Raw genomic sequence first — 26,835 nt, forward strand, 5'->3', positions numbered from 1 at the left:
TTCTTGCTTTTTCTCAACTTTTATTTTGGCGGAAACGCGCAGGAAGACCTCAATGCTTCCTTTTGTCGACTTTGTCGACATTATAAATGAGTCTCATTACGAATACGTCGCATTGCCACGTGCCTTGTAAAAATAATCATAATAATCATAACCTGAGTTGGAGAATAGGGAACCCACACTGGGAGGCTGCTACTGGAATTACACCGCTAGATCCTGGTCTCAGCATCGGCCTCCCACAGACACTGAAATTAGTGCTGCACGCAGACCACGTGTGTTGGTATTTGTGTTATAATATGTGACGCATTAAAGAGCACTTGTGGTGTTTTGCCGACAAACAGCGCTGTATGGCTTGGTTTGTTGTGAGGGTGGCACAGTGAACTGTGGCACACCACAAACAGAGGCCATAGAGAGTTCATTTCTCCCTGCCACACACTCTTTCACACACTGGCAAGCCACAAACCTCAGAAATCATTTACCTGGCAAGATAAACTTTCTGTCTGGATAGATAAATGACGGCAAATATTTATGTGCTTTCTTGAGAATTTCACTCTCTTATTGTTTTTATGGGTGAACTATCCCTTTAAGCTGTACAGTTATTGATAAAATGCTATATGGACTAATTCATAAAAGTATATGCTGCATTACATTTTATCAACACTCATATGTATATAACTGTTCCTGGACTGTCAGATTATACTGAATAACATGTAGTAACAAGCTCAAAACAGACGTCTGCATGAGCCAGGCCCTGTGACCTGACCTAACCTGAAGTTGACTGAAATTTAATTTATCGGTGACAAATTTCAAGACCGAACCAATTTTGAACCTGCAGTGACTCAGTTTTTTTTTTAAATTTCCTTTGAGAGTGAGTGAACCTAGATTAAAATCTTGATGCACAGATTCTCACAGGTGTGGTTTTGCAATGCTTTTGCTTTGACTCAGCGATGACGTTTGTGCTTGTGCACAAAAAGTATGCTTAACATAAAATATTTAGAAAATATATATTTTTAAATCGACTCAAAACCTGACGGTTCACCAATTTTGTTTGGTCTCAAAGTAATTTTTGTGAAAAAAATAAATAAATCAGGTCACGTGTACCTTTGCACAGTGCAATTTTGTGGGTGAAATCATTTCAGTGGGAATATGTGTGATCAGGAATTACACATGAGGGTGGAAAAATTTTCCCTCATGGATTTCACATTGGGTTCAAGTTTGGTGATCAAATTTGCCTTGTTGACCAGTAGAAGAGCTGCTTGGTTTGGAGGTGTGTGCTTCTGTGTGAGAAGTGTGTTGTTTTCATTAATTGACATAAGACTTTCTTTGCCTGCAAAATTCCCTCATGTGACTGTGCCAACCAAAAGACAATAATAACTTGTCTTAAACCAAAGTTAAAGTTAATTGTTTTATTGTCTTTTCTTAGGGATGCACCGAAATGAAAATTCTTGGCCGAAGCCGAAACCGAACAAAATGAAACACTGGGCCGAAGGCCGAATACCGAACAAGGTTTTTCGGGGGGGTTTTCCCCATGTATTTTACCAATTTTTTTCACCATTACACAAATTAAATGTGCAAAATGTGCTGTTTACTGTTTTGTCTTGCTTTTCAAAGAAAAAATATATTACAAAACAACAATTTAAAAGTATTTAACACTGAACATTTTTTAACATTCTAGCAGACATTATACCAACAAAGCACAATTTAACTTAAAATTAAAATGTTAAAATAAATGTATTAACAGAGCTGTTGAAATTATTATCATTATTATTGTCTTACTTTTTTATTTTATTTTACAGAACAACAGTAAAATTACAATACTAACATTTATGAATGTTTATGGAGTTATTGCTTTTTCTCAACTTTTATTTTGTTGGAAACGCAGGAAGACCTTAATGCTTCCTTTTGTCGACAACAGCAGATTTATAAATGAGTCTCATTACGAATACGTCGCATTGCCACGTGCCTTGTAAAAATAATCATAAAAATGTGACTGAGCAACTGACGAGTAACACTGTTACAGCGTTTACATTAGTGATGGAAATTTTGATTCTTTCAAGAGATTCGTTCATTTTCAGTTCGTTCACCAAAATGATTCGTTCAGTGACCATTTCTTCATATTATATAAATACGCCAGCAGGTGGCGAAAAAGAGTGTCTTATCTGTTATGTCTTAAGTCAACGAACGTATTCACTTATTACAAAAAACTGATTTGGCTTTTGAATAATTTCGGTTACCGAATATTCGGTGCATCCCTATCTTTTAATAATACAATTAGTACAATAATGTACAAGTACTGTATGTGAGTTAGGGCTGTGTGATTAATCGAAATCGTCATAAAATCGCGATTTGAGCGTGCACTATTTCGAAATCGCTTTATAGCATGATTTTCCACGCCCCCGACCTCCCGCAGTATGCTATCCGAACCAATCAGAATGCAGCGCGCCTAAATGGAGCACGAGAACAGAACAGACCGGGCGGGCATACAAACGTAACACCAGGTTCACACACTCTGTCTGTGGTGCGTATTTTTTCCCGCCCATGTTTATAACTAATTACATTTACTCCAATACTTTACACCTCTGCTGCACACAGTATCTAACCTGAAGCTCAGCCTATAGGCTGTGTTGTTTTCATCAACCTCTTCTGTTTTCCAGGCATCCTTCTGAAAGGCGCAAGGAAAAGTCCCGTGATGCAGCACGCTGCAGGCGCAGTAAAGAAACAGAAGTGTTCTATGAGCTGGCCCATCAGCTGCCGTTACCCCACAGCATCAGCTCCCACCTGGACAAAGCCTCCATCATGAGACTAGCTATCAGCTTCCTGCGCACACACAAACTTTTCAACTCAGGTATGAAGCTAAAACAAATTTATGTTCATTACATTTGTGATCTGTCATTAGGAGTCAAACTCCATTATATCTGTTTGTTTTCTTTTATTGTGAGTCAGTCGCATCCCATAAACCTGTACAATGAAGAAATTGTGAACTTTTTGAGTACACTGATTAGACTTGTTTCCGTTTCTGCCTGACTGTATTTTCTGCAATATTGAACTTAGTCAAACATACCTGCAGCTTTTATCAGATTGCCCTGTAATTGTGAAAAAAACTAAAAAACTATTGGATATGGGTCATCACCATGACAACTGGTTTACATATTGATGCAAAACTTTGTCTACATTATTGCCACATATACACTTCTGTTCAAAAGTTTGGGGTTTAACATAACTGTTTGCTCTTTTAATACATTTTAAAATGTTATTAATTCCCATGATGGCAAAGCAGAGTTTACAGCAGCCATTCAGTGTCACATGATCTTTCAGAAATCACTCTAATGCTGATTTGGTGCTTAAGAATAATTTCTCATTATTATCAATGCTGAAAACAGTTGTGGTGCTGAATATTTTTGTGGAAACCATGATACATTTTTTATGATTCTTTGATGAAAGTTAAATAGAACATAATTTATTTTATTTATAAATGATTTTTTTATTTACATTTTATTTATTTACATAATTTAAATTAACATTTTAAATGTCTTTACTGTCACGTTTGACCAAGTTAAAACTCCCTTGCTAAATAAAGTATTAGTTTCTTTTCAAAAATAAAAATCTCACTGACCACAAACTTTTAAACGGTAGTGTCCAAATCTTCATTTAGAAAGATGATTTATAAATAAAATAATGCTGTTTTATGCTAAAAATGCAAAAAGGTTTCAGGTTAGACTGTACTAATTATAAGTAGCTTTACATAAACAGAGTAAAGGTCTGTGGTGTGTCCTCATTTAGACAGCTAAGTAAACATGTTTGTGTCAGTGAAGTTGGGCTGGTTAGGTCCATGAGATGTCCTGTACTCCTCAATATACAATAAGAAATGCAGGAAGACAGACAAAGAGCATTGCGCATTGTTTCCAGACTCCATTCCTGACGCACATACATGTGTACAGTATGTGTGCATGTCTCTGAAAGAGAGAGAGAGACAATAAAAGAGAGACTATGAAAACAATGAAAAGGGAAGATATGGAATCTGTTGATGAAAATGTGTGTGGGTGATGTGGAAGTGGGGAAGATCGATGAACGTGGACGTGGAGAAAAAGGGAAAGAGGGAGATGACGAGGTGTGGGGGTAATTAGGGGCTGCTAGTGGTATTGTTTTCTGTGAACAGTGAATTATGATTTCTTCTCACACTCTTTTCTTAGCCACAACACTCTCTGCGATGGCACCGTACAGGCCTGTCTGTGATATTCGGTGTGTTGTATGTGTTTCTGAGTATTCTTTGTCATGGTTTGACCTTTGGTAGGCCCCGAGATTACAAAACCAGAACCTCTTTAAACAGATATGTCATTCGGTGAGGTGTGTGGGAACTGTAACTGCATAGTCATAGAATCATAATATTACTGATAGGTGTTAAAGAGGTTATGATTCTCATCTGAACCAAATGTTTGACCTCTCTGACATTTTGAACTTACCTCAAAGGAGTCATTGGTTTAACATTGAATACATCATATAATATCCTGAATTTCCAGCAAACATCCTTCTGGAGATATGAATCTTTGAACCCTCATTTTCAAATGGCCCAAAACAGATGAACCAAAGAGGTCTCCTGTCAAAATGAAAAATCACAACTGAAATCTCTTTAACAATTCATTTATGTTTTATCCTAGACAGCAGTAATATGAAATTGCAAATGGGGACTTTGCTTCTTGAGTCTTATTTTCAAATGGTCGTTTTCAACAGAAAGTCCCGCAAAGAAAAGTCCAACAGGGCCAGGTGTTTTTATTCTAATTTGTGCAATGGCAAAGCTGAATTTTCAGCAGCCATTACTCCAGTCTTCAATGTCCCATGTTGTTGATTTAGCACTTAATAAATATATATATTTTTTTATTATTATCAATGTTGAAAACAGTTGTGCTGCTTAATATTTTTGATGAATATAAAAGTTTAAAAGCATTTATTTCAAAAAAGAAATCATTTGTAACATTATAAATTATTTTACTGTCACTTTTGATCAATTAAATGCATCCTTGTCCTATAAAACTATTAATTTCTTTAAAAAAAATACAGACCTCAATCTTTTGAACAGTAGTGTATGTCCGTTTTTATTTCTACTAAGGAAATTTAGGAGAAACTTCTTAGCCAAAGTTATTGTTGAAACATAACTTCCATGAAAGAACATTAAAGAGCTGCCATTTGAGCAGGCTGTCAGAGAACATTGTTTACGACCAGAAAAGGCCTAAATGATTCTAATAGAGATGGACAGAGAATGGCAGAAAATTGCAAGTTCTTGGGTTTGGCTGAGAGCCAGAGGAGTAAGACATCACATTGAAGTATTAATAGCACCAGGACGAATGCTGCGGGGTTTGATGTGGGAGCACAGACAGGGACCACCTGCTGACACCCAAACGCACAATGCAGACACATAGTGCTGATGTCTGAGCGGGGTCAAAGCCTCAGCGCTCGGGCCCTTATTGCCTGATCTGAATGAGCAAGGGAGGAGGCCCTTATCTGCAGGGAAGCAGACATGAACCTCACAGCATGGAGCCTCGCTTTAATTATTTTCTCAAGTTGTTGATGCTTTTCATGGCATTGTGTACCTCAAACATCCTCTCTTTGCTGATCAGCTCAGTAGTGTTTTTATCCCATGTTGGTATGTGAATTTAATTAGATAAATAAGTCGTTTAACTGATTCTGAGCTGTTTACTTGAGGCTAAATGGTACAGGATATGAGTCTATGTTTGTGTAAGAGTGTGTGATTGTGCCTTTACTTTGGGTTTGAGAAGGTCCCTTGAGTTTGTCTTGATAATTTGCCAGTGTAAAATAACAAAAAAGAGCAAATTTGACACTGCACACATACTAAGTTGTCTTGTCTTTGGTCCCAGGCCGCACAGTCCAACAAACCCGGTCACAGGATGACAGCCAGATGGACAGTCTATATCTGAAGTCTCTGGAAGGCTTTGTCGCTGTGGTAACATCAGATGGAGACATGATATTCCTTTCAGAAAACGTCAGTAAATTTATGGGCCTTACGCAGGTGAGCCTCATCTCATTTCCTTTATTCTTTGAGAATAATTACAGAGAGAAAACATAAAAAGCCTTCTGTTACTTCATTTAAAGTGGCTGAGCATTCAACTTTTCTTCCCTTACAAAATGTTAATAGGTAGAACTGACAGGCCACAGCATCTTTGACTTCACGCACCCCTGCGATCATGAAGAAATCCGAGAGAATCTCAGTGTCAAATCAGGTGAGCGTCAGCTTGGAACAATTTTTCCCAGAAGTATGTTGATACAATTTTTTTATTTGGATATACAGTATACACTGTTCCCTTTAACACCAAAGTGGCAGAATCTCCCAGTCCTCTTTATCTCTGGATTTGCCATGGAGATGTCCTTATCTGAGAGCAATTATCACAGTCAGGATGTTACATTTTGTACATTCTCGTGGTGGTTCCTGTGGGGACAAGTCCCCCTCCTTTTCCAAGCCTCGCCCTATAGACTACAGTCCAGCCTGTGGTCCCTTCTGTGAAGACTTGAGGGCTATATTTTTGTTTGACCAATGAGTGTTCAGGACCTGTTTATAAATTTTTAGTTTTAATGTGTGCAAAAGCATTTTAGCATTTAAAAAATAAAAATAAAAATTTGATAATAAAAAATGTGATTGCAATTTAAATTGTGATTATAATTTAATTTAATCCATTAATTTCCGTTAATTAATTATATTGTGATCATATATCAATATAGCTAAATACTACTAATAATACATTGTTATTATTATATTGTTATTAAAAAATATAAGTGTATATATATAAAAATGATAAATATATTACTTTTGTATTAATTGTATTAAAACCATTTCACTGTAAATAAAAAAAAAAAAAATATATATATATATTTATATATATATATATATATATAGTCATATTTTTATAGTACAACTGTAAACCCTATCAACATGCATATAAACTTGACTAATCGATTCTCATAAATGAGGGGAATTGGTTTACTCAGTTTTTTTTTATTCTGTTTGTTTACTTTAATTAATTAGTTATTAGTTAATTAGTTTAATTTCAATTTTACAAAGAAAGAACACTCAGACAATAATATTCATAGCTTTAAAAAGCATGCGAGACTATAGCCAGGGCCTAATCAGGAATTCATTCAGCATTTGTATTCATTTCAGGCAATGGCAGGAATTCAGCAGACTTGATTTGAATAGTTTTGATGCTAAACATAGCTTGTGAATTTTTGTTTTCATGTCATTTTTGCACCAAATTTGGTGTGAACTTAGCCTTTACTCTGGCTCAGTAGTTTCTGAAAGTTACTATTTCTGTTGCTATCATGTAAGCAGTGTGTGCTTGTACACAGACACATACTCAGAATGAGAGTTAGGGGGCCTTTCCCCACAGCAAATCTTCCTCCTCCTCTTGTTTTATCTGTCTCTTACTGCCTGTATCTTTCACGAGCCGGTCACCTGACCTGTTTAGAGCTTTTGAGCGAGTGGCGTAACTTTCTTGCCATTTCATTGGTCGTTTGGAGATAATCCCTATGCAATAGTACAGAGAGCTCCATATACTGTAGTTAAGGTTTCAACAGACTGATTCAGTTGAACTTTGCACCTAGCGTCCACGACCCACTGACAGACCAAAGTCCTCTGAATGTGCTAGAAAAAAGCTTTATTGCATGCACAGTGGTCATTTATAGTAAATACATGATTTCTAAGCATATGTCTTACGAGTTGTTTGATTGACAGTACCTGTGTATGGCAGAAGAGGGAAAGACATGAGCACGGGCAGAGATTTCTTTATGAGAATGAAATGTACAGTCACCAATAGAGGTCGCACTGTCAACCTCAAATCAGCCAGCTGGAAGGTAAGAACGCATAAGCACGTCATACAACATGATGCAGTTACATGTGCTATCAAGTAAAATATGGTGTTGCTGCTCTGTCTGTCAGGTGCTGCATTGCACGGGGCATCTCCAAGTGTGCAGCAGCCGCCCCCCTCAAGTCCTCTGTGGGTTTTCGGAGCCACCCCTCACATGTGTCACTATGCTGTGTGCGCCGATCCCACACCCCTCAAATGTTGACACACCTCTCGACAGCAAGACGTTCATGAGCAGACACAGTATGGACATGAAGTTTATCTACTGTGATGAGAGGCAAGAGACTGTTCACTGATTTACATATATGTGCTTATATTGTATATGTGCTTGTTTATGTGCATGAACAGTGGGCCCATAAATATATAGACACAAATGGCAAAAAAAAAAAAGATGACAAATTTCATTTAATTAGATATAAAATATCTATACAAAATATCAAATGAAGGCATCTGCATGCAAATGATCCGTGAACTAACTCAACCTTTCTTTGAAAATTTTTGCAATGACAATTAACCAACCGGTGTCTTGGTGATTTAGTTTTATTTATTTCTAATTTTGAATAGGAAATGTATTTATTTTGTCATTTAAAAACTAATAAACTTCCCTTTTAGTTTATGCTGTCTTTAAAATAAAAGCCACTTGGTTTGGTATTTTGTTATATAATGGAAATATTTTATGAATTCTATGAAATTGCTTGATGAACACATGTAGTTTTCTTTCTTGTGCTGTTGTATTTCCTATTAAAACAAGAAGTTTGGACAGGATAAATGTTTGTTAAATCCATAGCTTTACATGTAAATGTGATTTACATGTTTTTATTATTACAATATAATTTATTTATTAGCCACAAGCTTTGTAAAACTCATTTTACTTTAGTTTACAGACATGAATCATGATTTGCTAGTTGCCAATCAATCGCAGGTGGTTTGAGGGGGAGGGACATTCTCACTCTAGAGAGCGTTTGATTGCACTAGAATCTGTGCAGTTCACGATGACTCATCAATATTTACGGTCTGTTTTTCTGGAAGATATTGTGTGTATATCTGCTAAAACAATTTTATACATTTAGATTTCATTTGAAGTCATTGTATATTTGGTAAACAAACAGTGTTTACCATTTTTTTCATTTTGTGCTTATGTCTGCGTAGGTAAGCAGCATTTGTGAGTTAATATGTGTGTTTCAAAGGTCACTATTGTGAACTCTTATCATAATACTGCTGTGCTACTGCCTGTATTGTTATCAGTGAGTGTGGTAAAGGAGAGTGTTTATGAGCTTTTCTCTTTAGATTAGCTTCATTTCTTGAAAGCTCATTAAGGGCACAATTGACTTCTCTTACATATCTATCATACGTAGTAAGGACATCATTAAAATAGCCCATGTGACATCGGTGGTTCAACCGTAATTTTTGGAACGACAAGAGTAATTAATGACAGAATATTCCTTTTTGGAACTATCTCTTTAAAAGACCATACTGGAACAGAAAAATGAGAGGCTATTCCAGGGTAACACTGAAGGTTCAGATATAACAAAAAACATAACAATTGCATGAGTTTGTATGGAGTATTCAACAGCACAAAAAATTATTTGGTGAAGATATTGAGCATTGCATCAAATTCCATTTTGATTAATAGACAAGCCCACATCTGTCTTGAATTTTGCACTCGCTAAAGTGCTTCAAAAACAGACAAGGACGTGGCCTTTGTCTTTTGGAGGCAGTGTGTTGATACATGAGAGCTGTTCTGTCTTTTAAACCAGCAAGTTGGAAAACAGACATTAAAGATAATGATCAGACAGAACAAGTACAAATGTTTTGCATGAGAGATTTATAGCTCCAATAAACAAGGGTCCCACTTGTAATAATTTGTTCTCACTAAGCTTAGCAGAGAGTTTACATTGGCTCCCAGCAGCACAAGTTCGATTGTTTTCACCAGATGTAATCGACAGTCATGAATCTTGGCTAATGATGTGGTTTAATTCAATCGCTTTTTGTTTTGACTGTTCCATTAGTTTTATTCTTGACCTGTCTTTGTGTTTCAGAGTAAGCAGCCTGATCGGGTATAGGCCAGAGGAACTTCTTGGCCGTTCGGTGTATGAGTTCTGCCATGCTTTGGATTCTGAAAGCTTGACGAAGAGCCACCAAAATCGTGAGTACCTGTTTACATCCAACAAACACAAATCCGGGAGGCACAAAAACACAAGTTGAGTTTCATGTGGTCTTTTTCTGTTTAGACTTGAACTAAACAGATTTGATTTGGAAATGCCTGTCTGAACAAAGCCATAGGGTAAACACATGTTCAGTTTTCTTAGTTTGCTTCGTTCTCCGTACTTCCATTTCATGCACTGGTGCAAACATACGAGAAACAACGCAGTAGCTCATTGTGTGAATATGTCAAGGTCTCAACCGTTTTGTCTAATTTACCTCGACTCCGTCCTGAAGTGACTCACGGTCTGGAATAGATCCATGCCTCTCATCTCTGTCCATGGGTAAACTACTTGTGTTCAAAACCTTGTAGACCTGAGGCGTTCCCATGGGCTTGATGACTGAGGGTAACAGATGTCCCGTCGGGCTCCAGGAATTGTTGAGGGATATTTATAAACTCAATGGTTGTTGCGTTGCATTATTTATTTACTTAACAGATGCTGTAGACTGTTTTCAGCCACTTTGCTTTTAAAATTGGTTTCCCAGGAACTTAAACCTACAGTATAGTTCTAAACTTAAAGACAGTTTGAAAAAAATCTACATTTGATACATTCTACATTTTGTAAATTGTACATTCTCTTTTATGTATGGAAGCCCATTTCTGTGCCAGAAAGAAAGAAAATAAAATAAAAGGGACAATTATTACATGTTAATGAGATAAAAAGTTGGAATAATGACATACAGCCATAATTATGACATAAAAAGTCAAAATTATTATTGACAAAAATGTACGTTTATGTCATATTAGTTTTTTATGTAGTTTTTTTAATCTTGGAAAAAAAAAATTCCCCCTCATAATAATGACATTTTATGTCATAATTTCAACTTTTTACATTAAGCCCAAGATCCCTGACCTTGGCTTTTATGAAAGACAAGATCTATCTATTGAAGAATTGATAGAAAAAGGCAGCCCAGATTGTACTTCCAATTTGAGGCCTTTTATTTAGTATTTTAATTAGTGATGCACCTATCATGATTTTTCATGGCCGATTCAGATTCCGTTTTTTATTTATTTATTTCATTTTTTTTAACTAGCAAATTGGCCAATTCTGATAATGGTTGCTATTTTTTTTTTTTTTTTAGAGCAAATTTATTTATTGTTTATTTAAAAATATCTGTAGGCATTTGAAATTAGAGGCAACAACTGCATTTCAATCATGATCCAAACAAAGGTGCTACACACATGTTGCATGAGCAGTTGTTTTTGAATTAGATTTACATGATTTAAAGCAAAAACAGAACGGTCTGACTTTAGCTTTGTGAAATTATGCTACATAAAAACATATCTGCATGAAACAAAAACAGCAGAAAGTCTGAATGAGACACATTAGCTCCCAAAAATAACAGAAAAATAATTACAAAAAAAATACAGTACAAAAAGTGGAGAAATTTAATTATTTTTGTACTTATTTTTCAGTTATTTTCTGGATCTACCGGGATAGTGATAAAGATCTACCAGTCGATCGCGATCAACGGTTTGGCAACCACTGATTTACATGAATTATATTTCCAGTGCATCTCAGGCATAAGCAATACATAAACCTTTTTATTGTAAAGGTGTACTGAGAATAGTTCCCTCACATGGACAACTTCCAGTTTCTTCTTAAATCACAAGATGATCCTACTGTATACAAAGGCTCCTGTCCAGTCTTGTTTTGAATGTGATTTTGTTTGTACAGAGGAAACTGATTTGATTGTTGTTGTCACATGAGGTATTGAGGCCAAGTAGATGGCCTGAATCCCATTATATACCCTTTGACTTCATCTGCAACAACCCAAAAGCTCTCAGATTTGCTTGTTCAGAATGGCCCACCTGATTAGCTAGTGCATTAGAGGCTAACAAGCCTTTGAAGTGTGCAGCATCTCTGATCTGGTTCCTCTGATGTCTTTAATCCAGATCAGCGCTCTGGTCTTCTTCACTGGCCTCTACCGGTAAAAATGACCTGGAGTATTACCTAATAGCAAGATCTTTTGATTTGAAAAATGTCTAAACTTACATGAGCTGCAGTAATGGACCTTATTCAAAGACAGCTACATTCTACAGCGCACATCCCAAATAATGTCAGACAAGGAAAGTTAAAGTTTGCATGATCAAATCATTCATTAGCCTCAAAATGCTGTGAAAACACAGATATTTTTGCTAGTGTTTTATTTACATCTTTTTATTTAATTAAATATGTATGTATAATTGTGAAAATTTTTTTAAAAATTGTCTAAAATGTTTTTTAAATGTAAAAATAATATTAAGTTTTTAAGCTCACCAGGGCTGCATTTATTCGATTTAAAAAAAAATGATATTGTGAAATATTATTACAATTTAAAATAAAGTTTTTGATAAAAAATATTTTTAAATGTAATTTATTCCTGTAATGGCAAACCTGAATTTTCAGCAGTTTTCAGTATCACATGATCCTTCAGAAATCATTCTAATTTCCTGATTTAACAAGAATTAAACAAAAACTACAAAATAATAATTATTAAATACTAATTTTAGATGCCTGACTAATGGCCTTTTTAATTTGATTAGCAATAAAGAAAAAATAAAGAAAATTTGTAAATGCTTTACATATACATTTATGCGTTTGGCATAAATGTTAGTGTATCTATTTTATTTTTGTTGCATTTAAAAATCGCTGTTTTCGTCTTCAGTTTGTAATAAGGGTCAAGTGGTGAGTGGCCAGTACAGAATGCTAGCCAAGCATGGGGGCTACGTTTGGGTGGAGACCCAGGCAACTGTCATCTATAACAATCGCAACTCCCAACCACAGTGCATCATCTGCATCAACTATGTCCTGAGGTACTGTATTAAATGAAACACTCAGAGATCCCTGTCACAGTTAATGCTGTTATGATATTCTTCTCATGCTGTCATTGTTTTTTAGTTCTGTTGAGGAGCAGTCTGTCATCTTCTCCCTGGATCAGACGGAGTCTCTGTTCAAGCCCTACCACATGTGTAGCATGGGAGAACTGTTCAGCCAGGGTAGAGCTTCCTCCGTTTCAGAGGCTGAGGACATTCTTTTCACTAAGCTCAAGGAGGAGCCTGAGGAGTTAGCTCAGTTAGCGCCCATGCCAGGCGATGCCATTATTGCCCTGGACTTTGGTCAGAGCGCCACCCGGCACTACTTCCACCATTCCCCCTACAATAGCTTCACCCTCTTCACATCCTCAACCCCTGATTACAAATCTACTCCCATCCTGCATGCATGAACTCTTGCTCCTTCCCTTGGCTCTCCTTAGTCTACCTCACAATCACAACCAATCACACACATACACTGCCCAGGTCATAAGCTGCAATGTTGCTGCAGACGTCGTTGTACTGTAGTTCAGTGGCACTGTAGCTTGGCTTTGCTGCAGGGTATGCAATATGTGACAACATAAAAGAAAGCTGAATCTATCTGCTCCGCAGCATATGGGCATCTTATGGCTTAGCGTTGGCTTTAGCATAAACGGTTTTGTATTATTAAAATGAATTTTTTTTGTTCCATTTTTAATAATAAAAGTAAATGTTATATTTCAACATCACCTGTGCTTTTGAAGGTTTACCAATGGCAGTAGGCAGTGTTTGTGTGTTTCTCCTCACAACAGGGCTATAATGGGTTTACTAATCTGTCTTTTCATCAAAATGCATGTCTTCACACATAAAACTACTGCATGGGATGGAAATCACCACCTTGCGATGCTTACAACAGTTCTATAATTGCTTTTGGGGTTTTTGAGGTTGTTTTTAACATCTTATTTTTATTTATGTAACCATCTATTCTCATGTAACTCTCACTTATGAAAATGAGCCAGATAGTAGTAGTGAGCATTAAACATTTGTACATTGTGTTGTTTAAGGTGTGTCTATCCACTGTTAGATTATCTTCCTTGGCTCTTTATGTAGTAACTCTATGAGATTGCATCTCGTTTCAGTAATTTTTATCCCACATGTTGAAGTGTGTTGACTTGTTACTGTCATGTGCATTTGCAGATAGGCCAGATTTTGAAGAACTGACTTTCTTCTCCAAGTCCACCAAGCTTCCTGTGGTGGGACCATCATGGGTTGTGGACACACCCCCTGATGGCAGTCTTGATAGAAAACTGTCCAACATGCCCTCCACCTTTACCAGACACCAGGTGCCTCCTGCAGGCACATGCACGCCCTGTTCCACACCCTGCTTGAGCGGCCGCAGCAGTTGTTCTACAGTGTGTCCCATCTCCATCTGGTCATATTTCAAAAACAGTAATTTAAGGCACTTTTGCACCGGAGGAACCTTTTTATAGTTTCTAGAACTATTGGCGGACGTTTTCGCTTTTTGGCATGTTCCCACCACAGGAACTAGGAGCGTATTTAGTTCTAGGAACTCCATTTGGGGGAACTAAATTAGCTTCTACTTCAGAGTAGGGTCTAAAACAGTTCTATAGGAACTATCAGTGATGTACGTATACGCTGATTGGCCAAACGCATATGAAACAACAGCTACCCGGCATTTTTAAAAAGCCATGTAAAAATATGCAACCAGGAAATCGGCCAGAGGGAGAAATTGGTTCTCTAGGAATGACCCTGCTGGCTAGTTCCTAGAACTACACGGTGCGAAAGTGCCTTTAGTTTTCATGGTCACTCATGACCTGTTCTCTGACCCTTTGAAAAAAATGTTGCTGTACCTTCTAGAAAGACTTCTATATTCAAACCAGCTCAATTTTTGGTTTCCTCCTGATATGATCTCTTTAAATAGAGATGCAATTAAGATTTATTTAACATTATGGTGTGTTGAAGTGGTTTAATGTGTTGTGATGTGTATGTCTGCAGCCTAGCAGTCCAGTAGATTACTGTGGCAGTGGAGAGTGTGATCTGAAGGTGGAGCTGACAGAGAGGCTTTTTGCCTCTGAATCTGTAGCCACAAATCCCACTTGCTCCCAGGTGAGTGTGGTACAATACAAGCAATTTAATCTGTAATAGATGAAATGCTATTTCAATTCTACCACAATTTTCTTTTCTTTTTTTCATTTAATTCGTAGTCTTTGTCTTTTGATGAAAAGAATGATTTAGACGCATTAGAATGATTTCTGAAGGATCATGGTACACTAAAGACTGCGTAATATCTACTGAAAAATTAGATTTGCCATCACAGGAATAAATAACATTTAAAAATATATTAAAATAGGAAAAAGTTACGTGAAATGGTCATAATATTTCACAATGCTATGGTCAAAAATAGCAGCCTTGTTAAGCATGGGAGACTTCTTAAAAACATTAAAAAAGCATTCCAAACCCAAACTTTTATATGGTAGTGTATAATGATAATTTTCAGATCTTTCCCCCCAATCCTGGGCATACAGGCTGGATTATTTGAACAAATTTGTTCTACATTTTCCTTCATCTAAAAATATGCTAGTATATTTTTAGTGCCTTTCAATATTATTTCATTCTCATCAAAAGTTTTAAGTAAATATTTGGTAATCTAATTGTGTGCAGTTGGACCTGAGCGATCTGGACCTGGAGACTCTTGCTCCATACATCCCAATGGATGGTGAGGACTTCCAGCTGCACCCCATCTGCCTGGAGGAGACAGCGCCTGACACAGGTCCAGGCCTGAGCACAGGCCTCCAGCACAGCTTCAGCAGTGTAGCTGACCTCTTCCAGCCCCTGGGTCCATTCCCTCTTGACAACAAAAGTAGCACTAACACATGTCCAGACACGGCTCATGTGCAGCCTTACCAAACCGCACCAAACGTCCCACTTTCCTCTAAGGAGGGTAGACAGAGTCTAAAGTGGCCCCCTGACCCACCCTTACAGTATGAACGTACAGATATTAGATGCATGGATGACCGAAGCACAGCAGATCCAGGACAAACATGCGATTTCAACGCTGCACTGCCACAGCTAAAGTGATTATCCTTCATTTACACGTGTGTTTTATTTTGCAATACATATACTGGGCATCAGTGATTAACTAGATTAGGATTTCCAAAAGGAAATAGATCTTTGCAAGAAAGTGAATTGTGTAACCTTTTGTGCAGGTAAAATGCTGCAGTCACTTTTCATTATGACAGTACCAGTAATCTTGTTTTCTGTCGTCTGTGTTTGAGGACGTCTTATAGTATATACACATAAATGACTGAAAATATGCAACAAAAAAAGTAAATAGAAGAAAAAAGAACACCACTTGCAAATTAGTGTGCAGATATGTTGTAGCTGCAGTCAAGGGGACAGCTGAACAGAGAATTTCAAACTTTTTGATGTCAAGGACAACCAAATATAAAAGCAGCTATATATTCTTATGTATAAAGGTCAAGTTTATATAGAACCTTATATAGAACCTTAAAAGCAACGTACGCTGACCATGGTGCTGCACAGCCAAAACATTAAAAATATCAACCAACAAATAAAAGTATTATTAAGACACATAGAATTTAAGATATTTAAAAACTAACTGTATAAAAGAGAAAGAAAATAGGAAAAGAGAAAAGAATAAAACAAAACATCACCAAACAAAGAAAACATTTTTAAAAAATGTGTTTTCATGTTAAGCAAAAGCCAGAGAAAAAAAGATATGTTTTAAGAGATATTTTAAAAGTAGATAATGTAGAGGGTGATCTGATGGATTAATCAGAACGTTTTAAGGAATATCAATGCATTGCTGTTCCTTTACATAAACTACATTTAAGTTGGTAAGATTTTTTTATGTTTTTTTATTCTCACCAAGGCTGCATTTATTTGTTCACAAATACAGTGGAAACAGAAGTATTGCAAAATATTTTTGTTACTATTTTCTGTTTTAACATATTAAAAAACAAATCCTGTGATGGCAATGCTGGATTTTCAGCAGTCATTTTTTTCAGGACTTTTTGTAACATTATTAATGTCCGTATTGTGACTTTTGATTAATTTAATGCATTCTTGCTGAATAAAAGTATTCATTTCTCATCAAAAAAAAAAACATACTGACCCAAAAATTTTGAACGGTAGTGTGCTATAACAAAGGTCATATTCATTCATTGATTTAATTTTTCTTGCTGTTTTCAGATTTTATGAGAGCTTTGCCCCTGTACAGAAAGGCAGGAATGTGGGTCGTATAACTCTCGTCAACAACTTTAAACGGAAGAGGCAATCAGAGTTCAGTTCATCATGCTCTTTCACTGATATTCCAAAGGTAATCTTTCAGATCTCACTGTAGACTAATGCAAATGAGTAAAGTTCACATAGTAATAACAAAGACTGAATATTAACATAACGTATGTTCAGCAGGTGGTAGCTCATCACAAGTCCGCAGATGGAATGCAGAAAAGGATGAAGACGATGAACGTCGACAGCTGCGCCTTTTCTGTCAGAAAGTCTCTCAGCACAAGTGTGCTAACAGGTACATCAACTCTCTCTTGAACATCTTTACTTGTTTTCTATTTTTTTCTATACTGAAATGTACACACTCCTTTGTTCCTTTTTGACAGATACATTTCCATGTATGCAAAATGGATTGGTTTCTCCTCACGGCTGCAGTCAGTCTCTCAAAGGGAGCTCAGAGGATCCCAAACAGCATTTCCCAGAGTCATTCTGCTCTCCCAGTAACAGACAATACAACATGAAGCCTCCACACAAACACACAGGTCAGTCTCTCCAGCCTTTCTATAATGCCGATTCTTATTATTATCAGTGTTGAAAACATTGTGCTGCTTAATATTTTTGTGGAAGCTTCGATACATTTCACGATTCTTTGATGAAAAGAAAGTTCAAAAGAACAGCATTTTTCGAAACGGTAAACTTTTGTGACATTACTGAAGTCTTTTCTGTCGATTTTGGTCAATTTAATATGTCCTTGTCAAATAAAAGTATTATTTCTTTAAAAGTGTGTCTTTTATTTTTGACAGGCATAATAAGTCAACTGTTGGGCCCATCATTTGACTCGTACTGTCTGCCAGAGTTGACACGATATGACTGTGAGGTAAACGTGCCTCTACAGGGAAGCCTGCATCTGCTTCAGGGCAGTGACCTCTTAAGAGCTTTGGACCAGACCACGTAGACCCAGAGCTTCTGTAGTGATCCATTCATCCAACTTTGTCTATATATGCTGTTATCTTTTACGCATGTATTATCAGTCTTTATTTAGACGTATTTGTACATTTTCCTTTAAGACGTGTAATATTTTAATATATATTTAAAAAATGTGTTTAGACGTACCACGTTCTGTGCTATCTCAAACTCTAATATTGCCCTGAGTCTTCAGATGCTAAGTGTTCTTAACATTTATGATCAGATTTAACAGATGTTTCACTGTTGCAAATTTATATTTCAACTAAAATAGAATATATACAATATATAATAATATACTACAAGTTTCATTTGTAACTTACTCATTCAGCTTGGAATACAACTACTGTGTTTGTATAAATCAAAGACAGTTAACTGTTTTCCCAAGCTATTGCCTTAAATATTTGCTTCGACACTGTACCAGCAACAAATGTGGCATAAAACTGTGTAGCTCAAAAACATGTCTGTTTTCCCATTTAGAACATTAGTATTGGAATCTGATTCCTCTACTTTTCACAATCATGACAAATGATGTATTAAATGTATAGTTTCTGTCATCTAAAGCACTTTATTTTGAAAGATGCAAATGGAAGACCAAACTGAAAAGCCCCAGTATAGTGGTATGTCTTTGCCATCTTCTCAGGCCCATCCAACACTAACCATTCCCTAAAATAACGCCCTTCTTCTTTCTTTGTGAACTGAACTGTAAATTTCGTATTTTATTTTCTTATACAAACATATCTATTGTGTCTACATTAGATGAGGTCTCTGTAGATCTCTGTAACACGTAAAAAAATGTTTGTATTTGGTGTTCTGAAGTGCCTTGGTACTCTGTCTTGTCTACCTAGCAGTAGACAGAGATGAATCTGTAGCTTTCTCTTTTACAGTACATATCTAATATATAGTAGTTTAAGGTTATGTGATTTTGTATAAAATTTTGTGATGTGTATCACCCTCTCATGATACTCTGGGGTTTCTGTGTGTTTCTTAACAAAGTATGTAAAGCTAATTTTATTGTATACGTTTGAGAGAGTCTGTGATTGTTTATTCTCAGGATAGTGGCTTAAAGTAACAAGTGTTCCATTTCCAGTCTTCCAGTCTTTCTTTGTAGCATTGAAAGATATGAAAGATTGCATTATGTCTAAAGGAAATTAAAACGTAAATGGTGCTACTTACAAATCATTCTCATCTTATTTTTCCCATCACCCTCCACTTTACTTAGAGCAAGGTTTTTTTTTTTTAGCTTTATTGTTGCAATAATAGGCTGGATAATGGGCCAGGGGTGCGTTTCCCAAAAGCATCGTTACCTAACTATGGTAGCTCCATTGAAATCTATTGGTAACGACGGAACTTGCGACCATAGTTGCTTTTGGGAAACGGACCCCTGATCAGTGAGCCTTATATAAGTAGAATTAGAATTAAATGAGTGATTATCAAAACTTATGGGAGTTCAAGAATTTTCAAGTAAGCGAAAAGAATCAGCAGATACAGAAAATTAACTTGTTTTAATGACAATTAGGCTACAGGAACATTCCGATCCTGGCCTCTGTATCCCACAAGATCATGATACTGTTGGCCACAAACAAATGCGTAGCGCCAAAACATACAAATGACCATAAAAGGAATAAATATTTAAACACTGAACAAGCAAACGCTTCCTATCAAATGCTTCTGGGAGTGGAAGGAACCTGAGAGCATTGACAAAACATAAATATACAGGCTACATGGACTTGTTAGGTTTTCATACATGGATCAAAGATCAAGGTGGGAATTCAGTGGGATAATCCGAGTAACAAATGTGATTACGATGTTTTGAATGTCGTGGGCATCCTTTTATTTAGATGTTGATCACCTCAGAAGGGTAACAGCATCCTGATGCTGCCTGGATGTCACAAAATTAAGGGGGAAAAAATGGATTTGGATGTGTGAAACTGGACGCATGATTTCTCATACAGATTTTTTATAGCTATGCTACACCCACAGAGAGTTATTCTCTTCAGAAATCAAAGAATTGTGTTATTGTGTTCACCTGTAACTGAGAAACAAAAAAGAGAGAAGAATTGCAATATCATGCAATTTTATAACTATTGACTATTGTTTTTCATGTTTCCAGCTATGCTTCAATCACAAAAGAAGCCATTGTGTTCAGTTGTATCTGAGAAAAACTATGGAAAAGAATAGAAATATTATCATCATTTTTAGACCAAGATACAGTCTGATTGCAAGAACACTGGCACACTTTCAGTAAGGAAGTGTCTACAAAGTAATGTGGTAAAATGTAAGCGATTTTGCTTAATATTACCCATATGAAGTAATCAATATGTATCCAGTAATTGTTCCAGTGTGACAAAAGATGTTTCATAAGCTTAATCATGTCACTGATGTAATCAGTTGCTAGATTGGGGTCAAACATAAATGTTGTGTAACAAGTTCCATGTGTTCCAATCTTTCTAGCTATTAATCGAAATAATCTGGGTAAACCAGATAAATCCTTTTAATTTATATGAACACCTAACCATATATATAAACTCCTAAACACCATAATTTTCTCTGCAATTAAATTAAATATTAATTGAGATTTGAAGCTTGAGCCATCACACTGAACATACAGCTTAAGGGTAGACATTTATTTTTCTATTTGTTTTTTATGTTTCCTCTAATACTTTAACATTTGTCTTACATTGTTATGGATTTCTTCTCTTACAGCAACCTTTGAACTCAGTTTATAACTGAATTGATGATTTAATCCCAGCCTATTAAATGCATGTGAGGACTATTCAAAGTTATATACTATATAATATTTTATGGTTATTTATCCGCTAAGTAGAGTAAATGAACATACAGTAATATTTTTCATGTGCAGTTTCATGTACACTTTCAGATACATTTTGTGCTCAATAAGAGTAAAGGTTAAAAATCAATTATTAAAAAAGGCATAAAGTATAATTGTTTTTAACTTTAATTTAATGTTCTCATTTGTTAAAGTTCTGTCTGTTCACATGAAACTTGTATCTAAGTGCATATAATATTATAAAATAACAGTAGTGAGACCGATAGACCACTATTTGTCAATCATGCTTATTTTTGCTATCAAATAAGTTTAGCAAATAAGCAAATAAGTAAATGCGTTTTTTCACGAAGGATGTGGATGGAAGCCAAGCAGCCTTATTCCCAATGGGATTACACACATCTTCAAGAGCCTCCCATAATGCACAGGGTCTCAATGGCAGACCATTATTTTCCATGGAGAAGGGAAACACAAACAGAAAGAGTCAATAGATCATTAGAATCTAGTGATGCCGCAATATAGTCACTCAGAATTACATACTGCAAAAAGTACAATATCTACCAATGAAAATTCTTTTATAGCAATATTAGAATTAAGGATTATGCATTTAAGAGTAAACTACATTGCGCATAACTGATCACAATGACCTTTGTGAAAAAAAGAAATATTTTCATGTTTATTTGTTTTTCTTAAGTCAAGTTAACTTAATGTTTAACATTACTGCACACAATTGAAATCAGCAGTTTGTTTATTAAGAGAAACATTGCATAAGACTGCTTACTTTGTCTCCCTGTTGTCAGCGTTCTGTTTGTTGAGAGGACAATACTTGAGTTATGATTTATTATTATTATCATCATCATCATAACTTTGCGTTATATAAGGATGGAGTGACACGGTGACCTTTTGGACAGTAGATGATTTCCATAGAGGAAGAATCTAAATAAAGGGTATTCAGAGTGCACCATTCTGTGAGCTTGTATATTAATACAATTAGTTTGATGGATGGAGAGAAAAAAACAAAACAATTTGAGCACTTTTAAAAGCGTATAGTTCATCCACAAATGAAAATTTGCTGAAAATGTTTTCCCTCTCAGGCCATCAGATGAATATGAGTTTTTTTCTTCACTGGAACATATAAAGAAACAAACTCATCTTGGATGGCCTGAGGCTGAGTAAAAAAATTTTATTAAATGTTCATTTTTTTGGAGAACTATTATTTTAAAATAGGGGTTAAATAGCTGTACTGTCACTGGTGGTCACAGGAGGTTTTCCGTGGCTCCGAATGGGCACATTTCTCAGTCCCAAATGGGTTTTGACACCTGACCTGTGCCCTTTCGCAGCAGCCTGACCTGCAGGAGACCCTTGTGCAGCTGCTACCTGAATACCAGAGAGGAAGAAGTGTAAGATTTCAGCTGAGATTTGTAAAAGAGGAACAAAACATTGCATTTGACAGTGCGACAGTCACTGTTTCGAGACCAGTGACTGTGAGGTATTGTCAATGTGTCCGCCAGGCAGATGCAATGAGCTTTACGCAAAAGCTCAAACCACATAACCACCATTTCCGGCAGTAAGGCACACGACTGGAGCTTTCTCGTGGGAACTTGTTTGACACTTTACCTCTTGACTTTTTCATATTCACACTTCTGTGAGTCTGTAGGCTATAGATGTGTAGCCTACATGCGCTACATAATGAAACCTCAACACGGTTCAAAACACCAGGATATTTATGGAAAACAATTATTTTATCAAAATCATTATCAATTCAGCATACAGACCTATAATATGCTGTGAGCTGCATTAAAAGGTTGTAAAATTACAGAGGGAATGCGGGAGGCGAAATGTGAGCGCAACTAAATGAAGGAAAATTGTGTATGAAAGTAGAATATCCATGTCAGGACAATTTAGCTCAGTGGGGTGTTTTTTCCCGCTGGTGTCAACGATTCAATTCCTTTTTTGACGTTTGCCTTCCATCTAGTGGCAAACACAGCCAAATGCCAGTTGTTCGAAATTGCTAATGTTTAATGTTTCCTCGTCAGTTAAATTAACTTTTTCTACAGTTGTATTATGAGCTTTCAAGTGGGCCATTGATGTTGAAAAGACATCAAATTGACATCAAAATTGACGTTAAAAAAAAACTGTTCAAATATGCAAATCAAACTAACGTCAAAAACTTGACATGACATTAATTTGATATAAATTAAACTTTAAACATATTGGCCCATATAGCCTAAATTAAACCAATTTTAGGGTAGGATTAACTTCCTACTTTCACCCAATCACAACTGGAAGAAATTGCCGTCCAAACTGAATTTCAAATGTTGTTGTTTTTTATTCAGTGCCACAAGAACAAGAGGTATGCTATTACAGTCATATTAATGACAACATTTATTTGCCAGTCCAAAAAAGTTAGGCTACATACTTTTCTGTTTTTCTTTTAAAAGTTTGTTTTCTTTTTCCGTTTGTTACAAAAGGTTTAGCCTATGTATAATTTAAAGTCATTTATAAAATGTAAGTTTTTTTTTTAGATAGATGTAGATAGCTAGATTTAGAATGTAAAAATAAATAAAACTAATAATTGCCTAATGGTTGTGTTCTTTAAATTCCAAAATGTCATACTGAAAATAAAAATGCACAGCATACACACCCCACACTTTTAAAAATAAAGGTTCTCGCAATGCCATAGAAGAACCTTTTTGTCTAAATGGTTCCATAAAGAACCTTTAACATCTGAAGAACCTTTCTGTTTCACAAAAGGTAATGGTTCTTCTATGGCATCGCTTGAAGAACCTTTTGAAGCACCTTTATTTTTAAGAGTCCAGTTTCTGTTAATATAGCCTAAATCTTTCCAAAGTAATTCTGAGTAAACACAATGATAAAACAAATGAAGAATTGTTATTTTTTTCTATCCACAAAATCAAAGACTTTCTTTCACAAAAGTAACCGGTATATTTTATTTTTGAAATGTTCAGCTTAAAACATGCTTAACTGGATAAATCCTATGGTGAAGGGTTTCTTTAAAAAACATACCCTTTGAAAATCAAAGAACAATAGCAAAGTCTGTCAAGAACAATAGCAAAGTCTCTTGGTTATATGGTGATAGGCATGACTAAAGTAGCATTGCTCTGCATGCCATCCTTAGTCTAACTATATTTACAGTAGCCTATAATATAACGTGTTGTTATTGATTCAGAAGGCATTGAGAATTTTCATTGAGAATTCTCATTCTTCTCAACAAGTACTCACTTTGTCCAAGAGATGTCGCTATTAGAGAAGTTTACAACCACAAGCCAATGCAAACAGTCCAAGCATGTCTATTGGTTGAGAGAATCCGCCCAGGACAACCTCCTGTGTTTTAGTGCACACAAACCTCATGCCTTCTAAGAGAGCTCTTTTAGAACAGATTTATATTAAACTGAGAATATTCAGTGATAGCCTACTGGTGATTTATTTTTCAGCTCTCTTTATAACCATGGCATTCATTCAACAGAGACCATAGAAGGCTATGTGGAGTCATGTATGCATATGTGCATATTTGATCACAAAAAGTTTATCACTATATATATATATATATATTACTCTGAATAATATTTAGTCACGTATTCTTACATTCCAGCATATTTACAAGAAATTTGTGGCACAGTAAATAACTGATAGAGACTCCAAATTCTGAATAATTGGGGGTGGGTTTTAAAGGGGAAGCCATTCTTGGAACAACACATAAAAGGACAGTTAATTTACAACCTCTCCCCACCCCCAACGCTCCCTCCTACCCATTTATCCAATCAGGCAGTGGGTGTTGTCTGTGTGTGAGCCAATAATGCCCAAGCACTTGCCCTCTGAAACACAACCATGATAAATCAGTGTATGTCACACGTCTTGTGTGAAGAGGAACCATGTGAGGGGGGTTAGATGGAACAGACCAGATCAGCATAACATAAATCATTTTCTTGATCTCTGGCCTCAGTTAATTCTTCTTTTATCATCACCATGCTGACTAAATCACATATTACTCTTATTATTTGCCTTTACAATAATCTGTATTGTAATATTACAGTGTATTAATATTACAATACTTTATTATTTAAAGGTTAAGAATAATTAAACAGAAATATATATATATATATATTATGATTGTTACATTATTGTTTATTGTTATTATTATTGTTGCTACTTGTTTTATTTTTATTGGTATATTTTAACTTTTAGGTTATTTACATTTTTATATATAAATATATGTTATGTTTTACAAATTAAATAAAACAGTTTTTTTTTTAGAATAATTAAATGTTTTCCTATAAATTCTTCAGTCAATAAATAATAATAATAATAATAATTCCATCCTCTGTATGTATTAATTTGGTTAGAAAATAAGCATCACTGCTGTCCACATCAGCATCACATTCCCACCTAAGGTTTTTTTAAACTAATAACAGTTTAACATATAGTTCCTACCTTATCTTTACAACTCTTCACTATTCTAGATATTAGCTGTGAATGAGAGTACTGAATATTGCTTAACATTTCTCTCTCTGAACGACAATGTTATCTTCTCTTATCCTGTTTGACTACTACTTTAGACTTCAACTTGACTAGATCATCACTTATCATTGTGACAATCGTTTTAGCACAAAACCTGATACACTGACCATTCGGTCAATCTATTTGGTAGGTTGTAAGTACAGTGAACCTTACAAATTAGCATGATGAGATCACTAAAACATTATAAACTATCAAGATTTCCATGTCTGCAGAGCTACTTTAAAGTAGAGTAGTTTAATCATACTGTGCGAAAATATGTTGGCTGATTTTAAGCCAGCATAGAACAAAGTGGATGAACACACAAATTAGCAGAGCTATTGAGAAACAGTTGCAACTGCTATGGGGAGACAAAACAATGTACAATATTTATTTTGCAAGTTTCTGGTATTGATTTCTCACACATGGCTACACACAAACACCAGCTATGACGTGAGGTCTGTGCTTCTCTCGGATGACATGTTTTCAACAAATACTCTTTCTAAAGCTTGTAGTTAATATTTGCTTATTTTCCTAACCAGACTGGGGGCCAATTTGTACCAGGTTCCATGGGGATCAATCCTAATCTTATCTTCTGTGCAGAGTCCATTGGGGTAATGTGAGCTCAGTTTAAAGGTTATGCTGCTGTGTATTCAACATCAGCAAAACCCATATTGTCCACTGTAGGTACTGTACAGCTAAAGACTATATGTATGCATGTATGGTGGTATGGCCATAGCCAGGGTTTGAAAATTAGTGAGGTCTGGGATGGGGTTAAGAATTGTGCCATAATAACCCTTACAAACACAACTCATGATATACACAAAACACTTCAAAGGAGACAGACATGATGTTTGTGAAAGATGTTTTCTCTGTTTTGGAGGGATGAACATTGTTAAATTATACCATATTTATTGCATGGTATTATTATTATTATTATTGCATATTTATTTATTGTTTATATTTTACTATAAGTTAGGGGTGGATAATTTTATCAGTAGTTTATTATTCATGCAACAATGCATTTTACTGTTATCATTAATAACCATTGCTATATATATAATAACTTTGTCTAGTGCTCTTATGAATGTTTTTAGCATGACTTTGAGAAAATTTAACTACTATACTGAAAGAAATAGCATAGACTTCTTCATGGCTAGTGTTTGCACATTTCATTTAATTCTCCAACCTACAGATCTGTGTAGCCTAGTGTTAAATGCTACTGTTTTTGATAACGTTTCTAACAGATAATATCATGAATTTAAAAAAAAAAAAATTGCCTTAAAGGGGTCATATGATGCTTTTTTAAAGATCATTATTTTGTGTATTTGGTGTAACAGAATATGTTTACATGCTTTAATGTTCAAAAAACACATTATTTTTCAAATACTGTACATTATTGTAGGTAGGCTATGCCCCGCCTCTCTCAAACGCTTCGTTTTCTACAAAGCCCCCTCCTT

At 35.6% G+C, this 26,835-nt stretch overlaps 1 protein-coding gene across 3 annotated transcripts in view; it reads left to right on the forward strand.

Annotated features, from left to right (window-relative positions):
• epas1a (endothelial PAS domain protein 1a) overlaps positions 1 to 18,710 on the forward strand; it is a 25,300-nt gene extending 6,590 nt beyond the window's left edge. Inside the window, exons 2-16 of one of the 3 annotated variants that reach the window (XM_016551296.1) lie at positions 2,652 to 2,842; positions 5,868 to 6,019; positions 6,146 to 6,230; positions 7,736 to 7,854; positions 7,940 to 8,142; positions 9,905 to 10,011; positions 12,717 to 12,864; positions 12,950 to 13,167; positions 14,038 to 14,252; positions 14,857 to 14,967; positions 15,523 to 15,935; positions 17,074 to 17,200; positions 17,293 to 17,407; positions 17,496 to 17,651; positions 17,913 to 18,710. In XM_016551296.1, the coding sequence (XP_016406782.1) occupies positions 2,652 to 2,842; positions 5,868 to 6,019; positions 6,146 to 6,230; positions 7,736 to 7,854; positions 7,940 to 8,142; positions 9,905 to 10,011; positions 12,717 to 12,864; positions 12,950 to 13,167; positions 14,038 to 14,252; positions 14,857 to 14,967; positions 15,523 to 15,935; positions 17,074 to 17,200; positions 17,293 to 17,407; positions 17,496 to 17,651; positions 17,913 to 18,064 (2,512 nt within the window). In that variant the 3' untranslated portion in view covers positions 18,065 to 18,710. The remainder of the gene's footprint in view (positions 1 to 2,651; positions 2,843 to 5,867; positions 6,020 to 6,145; positions 6,231 to 7,735; positions 7,855 to 7,939; positions 8,143 to 9,904; positions 10,012 to 12,716; positions 12,865 to 12,949; positions 13,168 to 14,037; positions 14,253 to 14,856; positions 14,968 to 15,522; positions 15,936 to 17,073; positions 17,201 to 17,292; positions 17,408 to 17,495; positions 17,652 to 17,912) is intronic. The other 2 variants (XM_016551307.1, XM_016551315.1) reach the window with 2 other exon arrangements.
• The last annotated feature ends 8,125 nt before the right edge of the window (positions 18,711 to 26,835 follow it).

This window comes from Sinocyclocheilus rhinocerous, unplaced genomic scaffold (assembly GCF_001515625.1).
Source record: "Sinocyclocheilus rhinocerous isolate Xijiao unplaced genomic scaffold, SAMN03320098_v1.1 scaffold251, whole genome shotgun sequence".
Lineage (NCBI taxonomy): Eukaryota > Metazoa > Chordata > Actinopteri > Cypriniformes > Cyprinidae > Sinocyclocheilus > Sinocyclocheilus rhinocerous.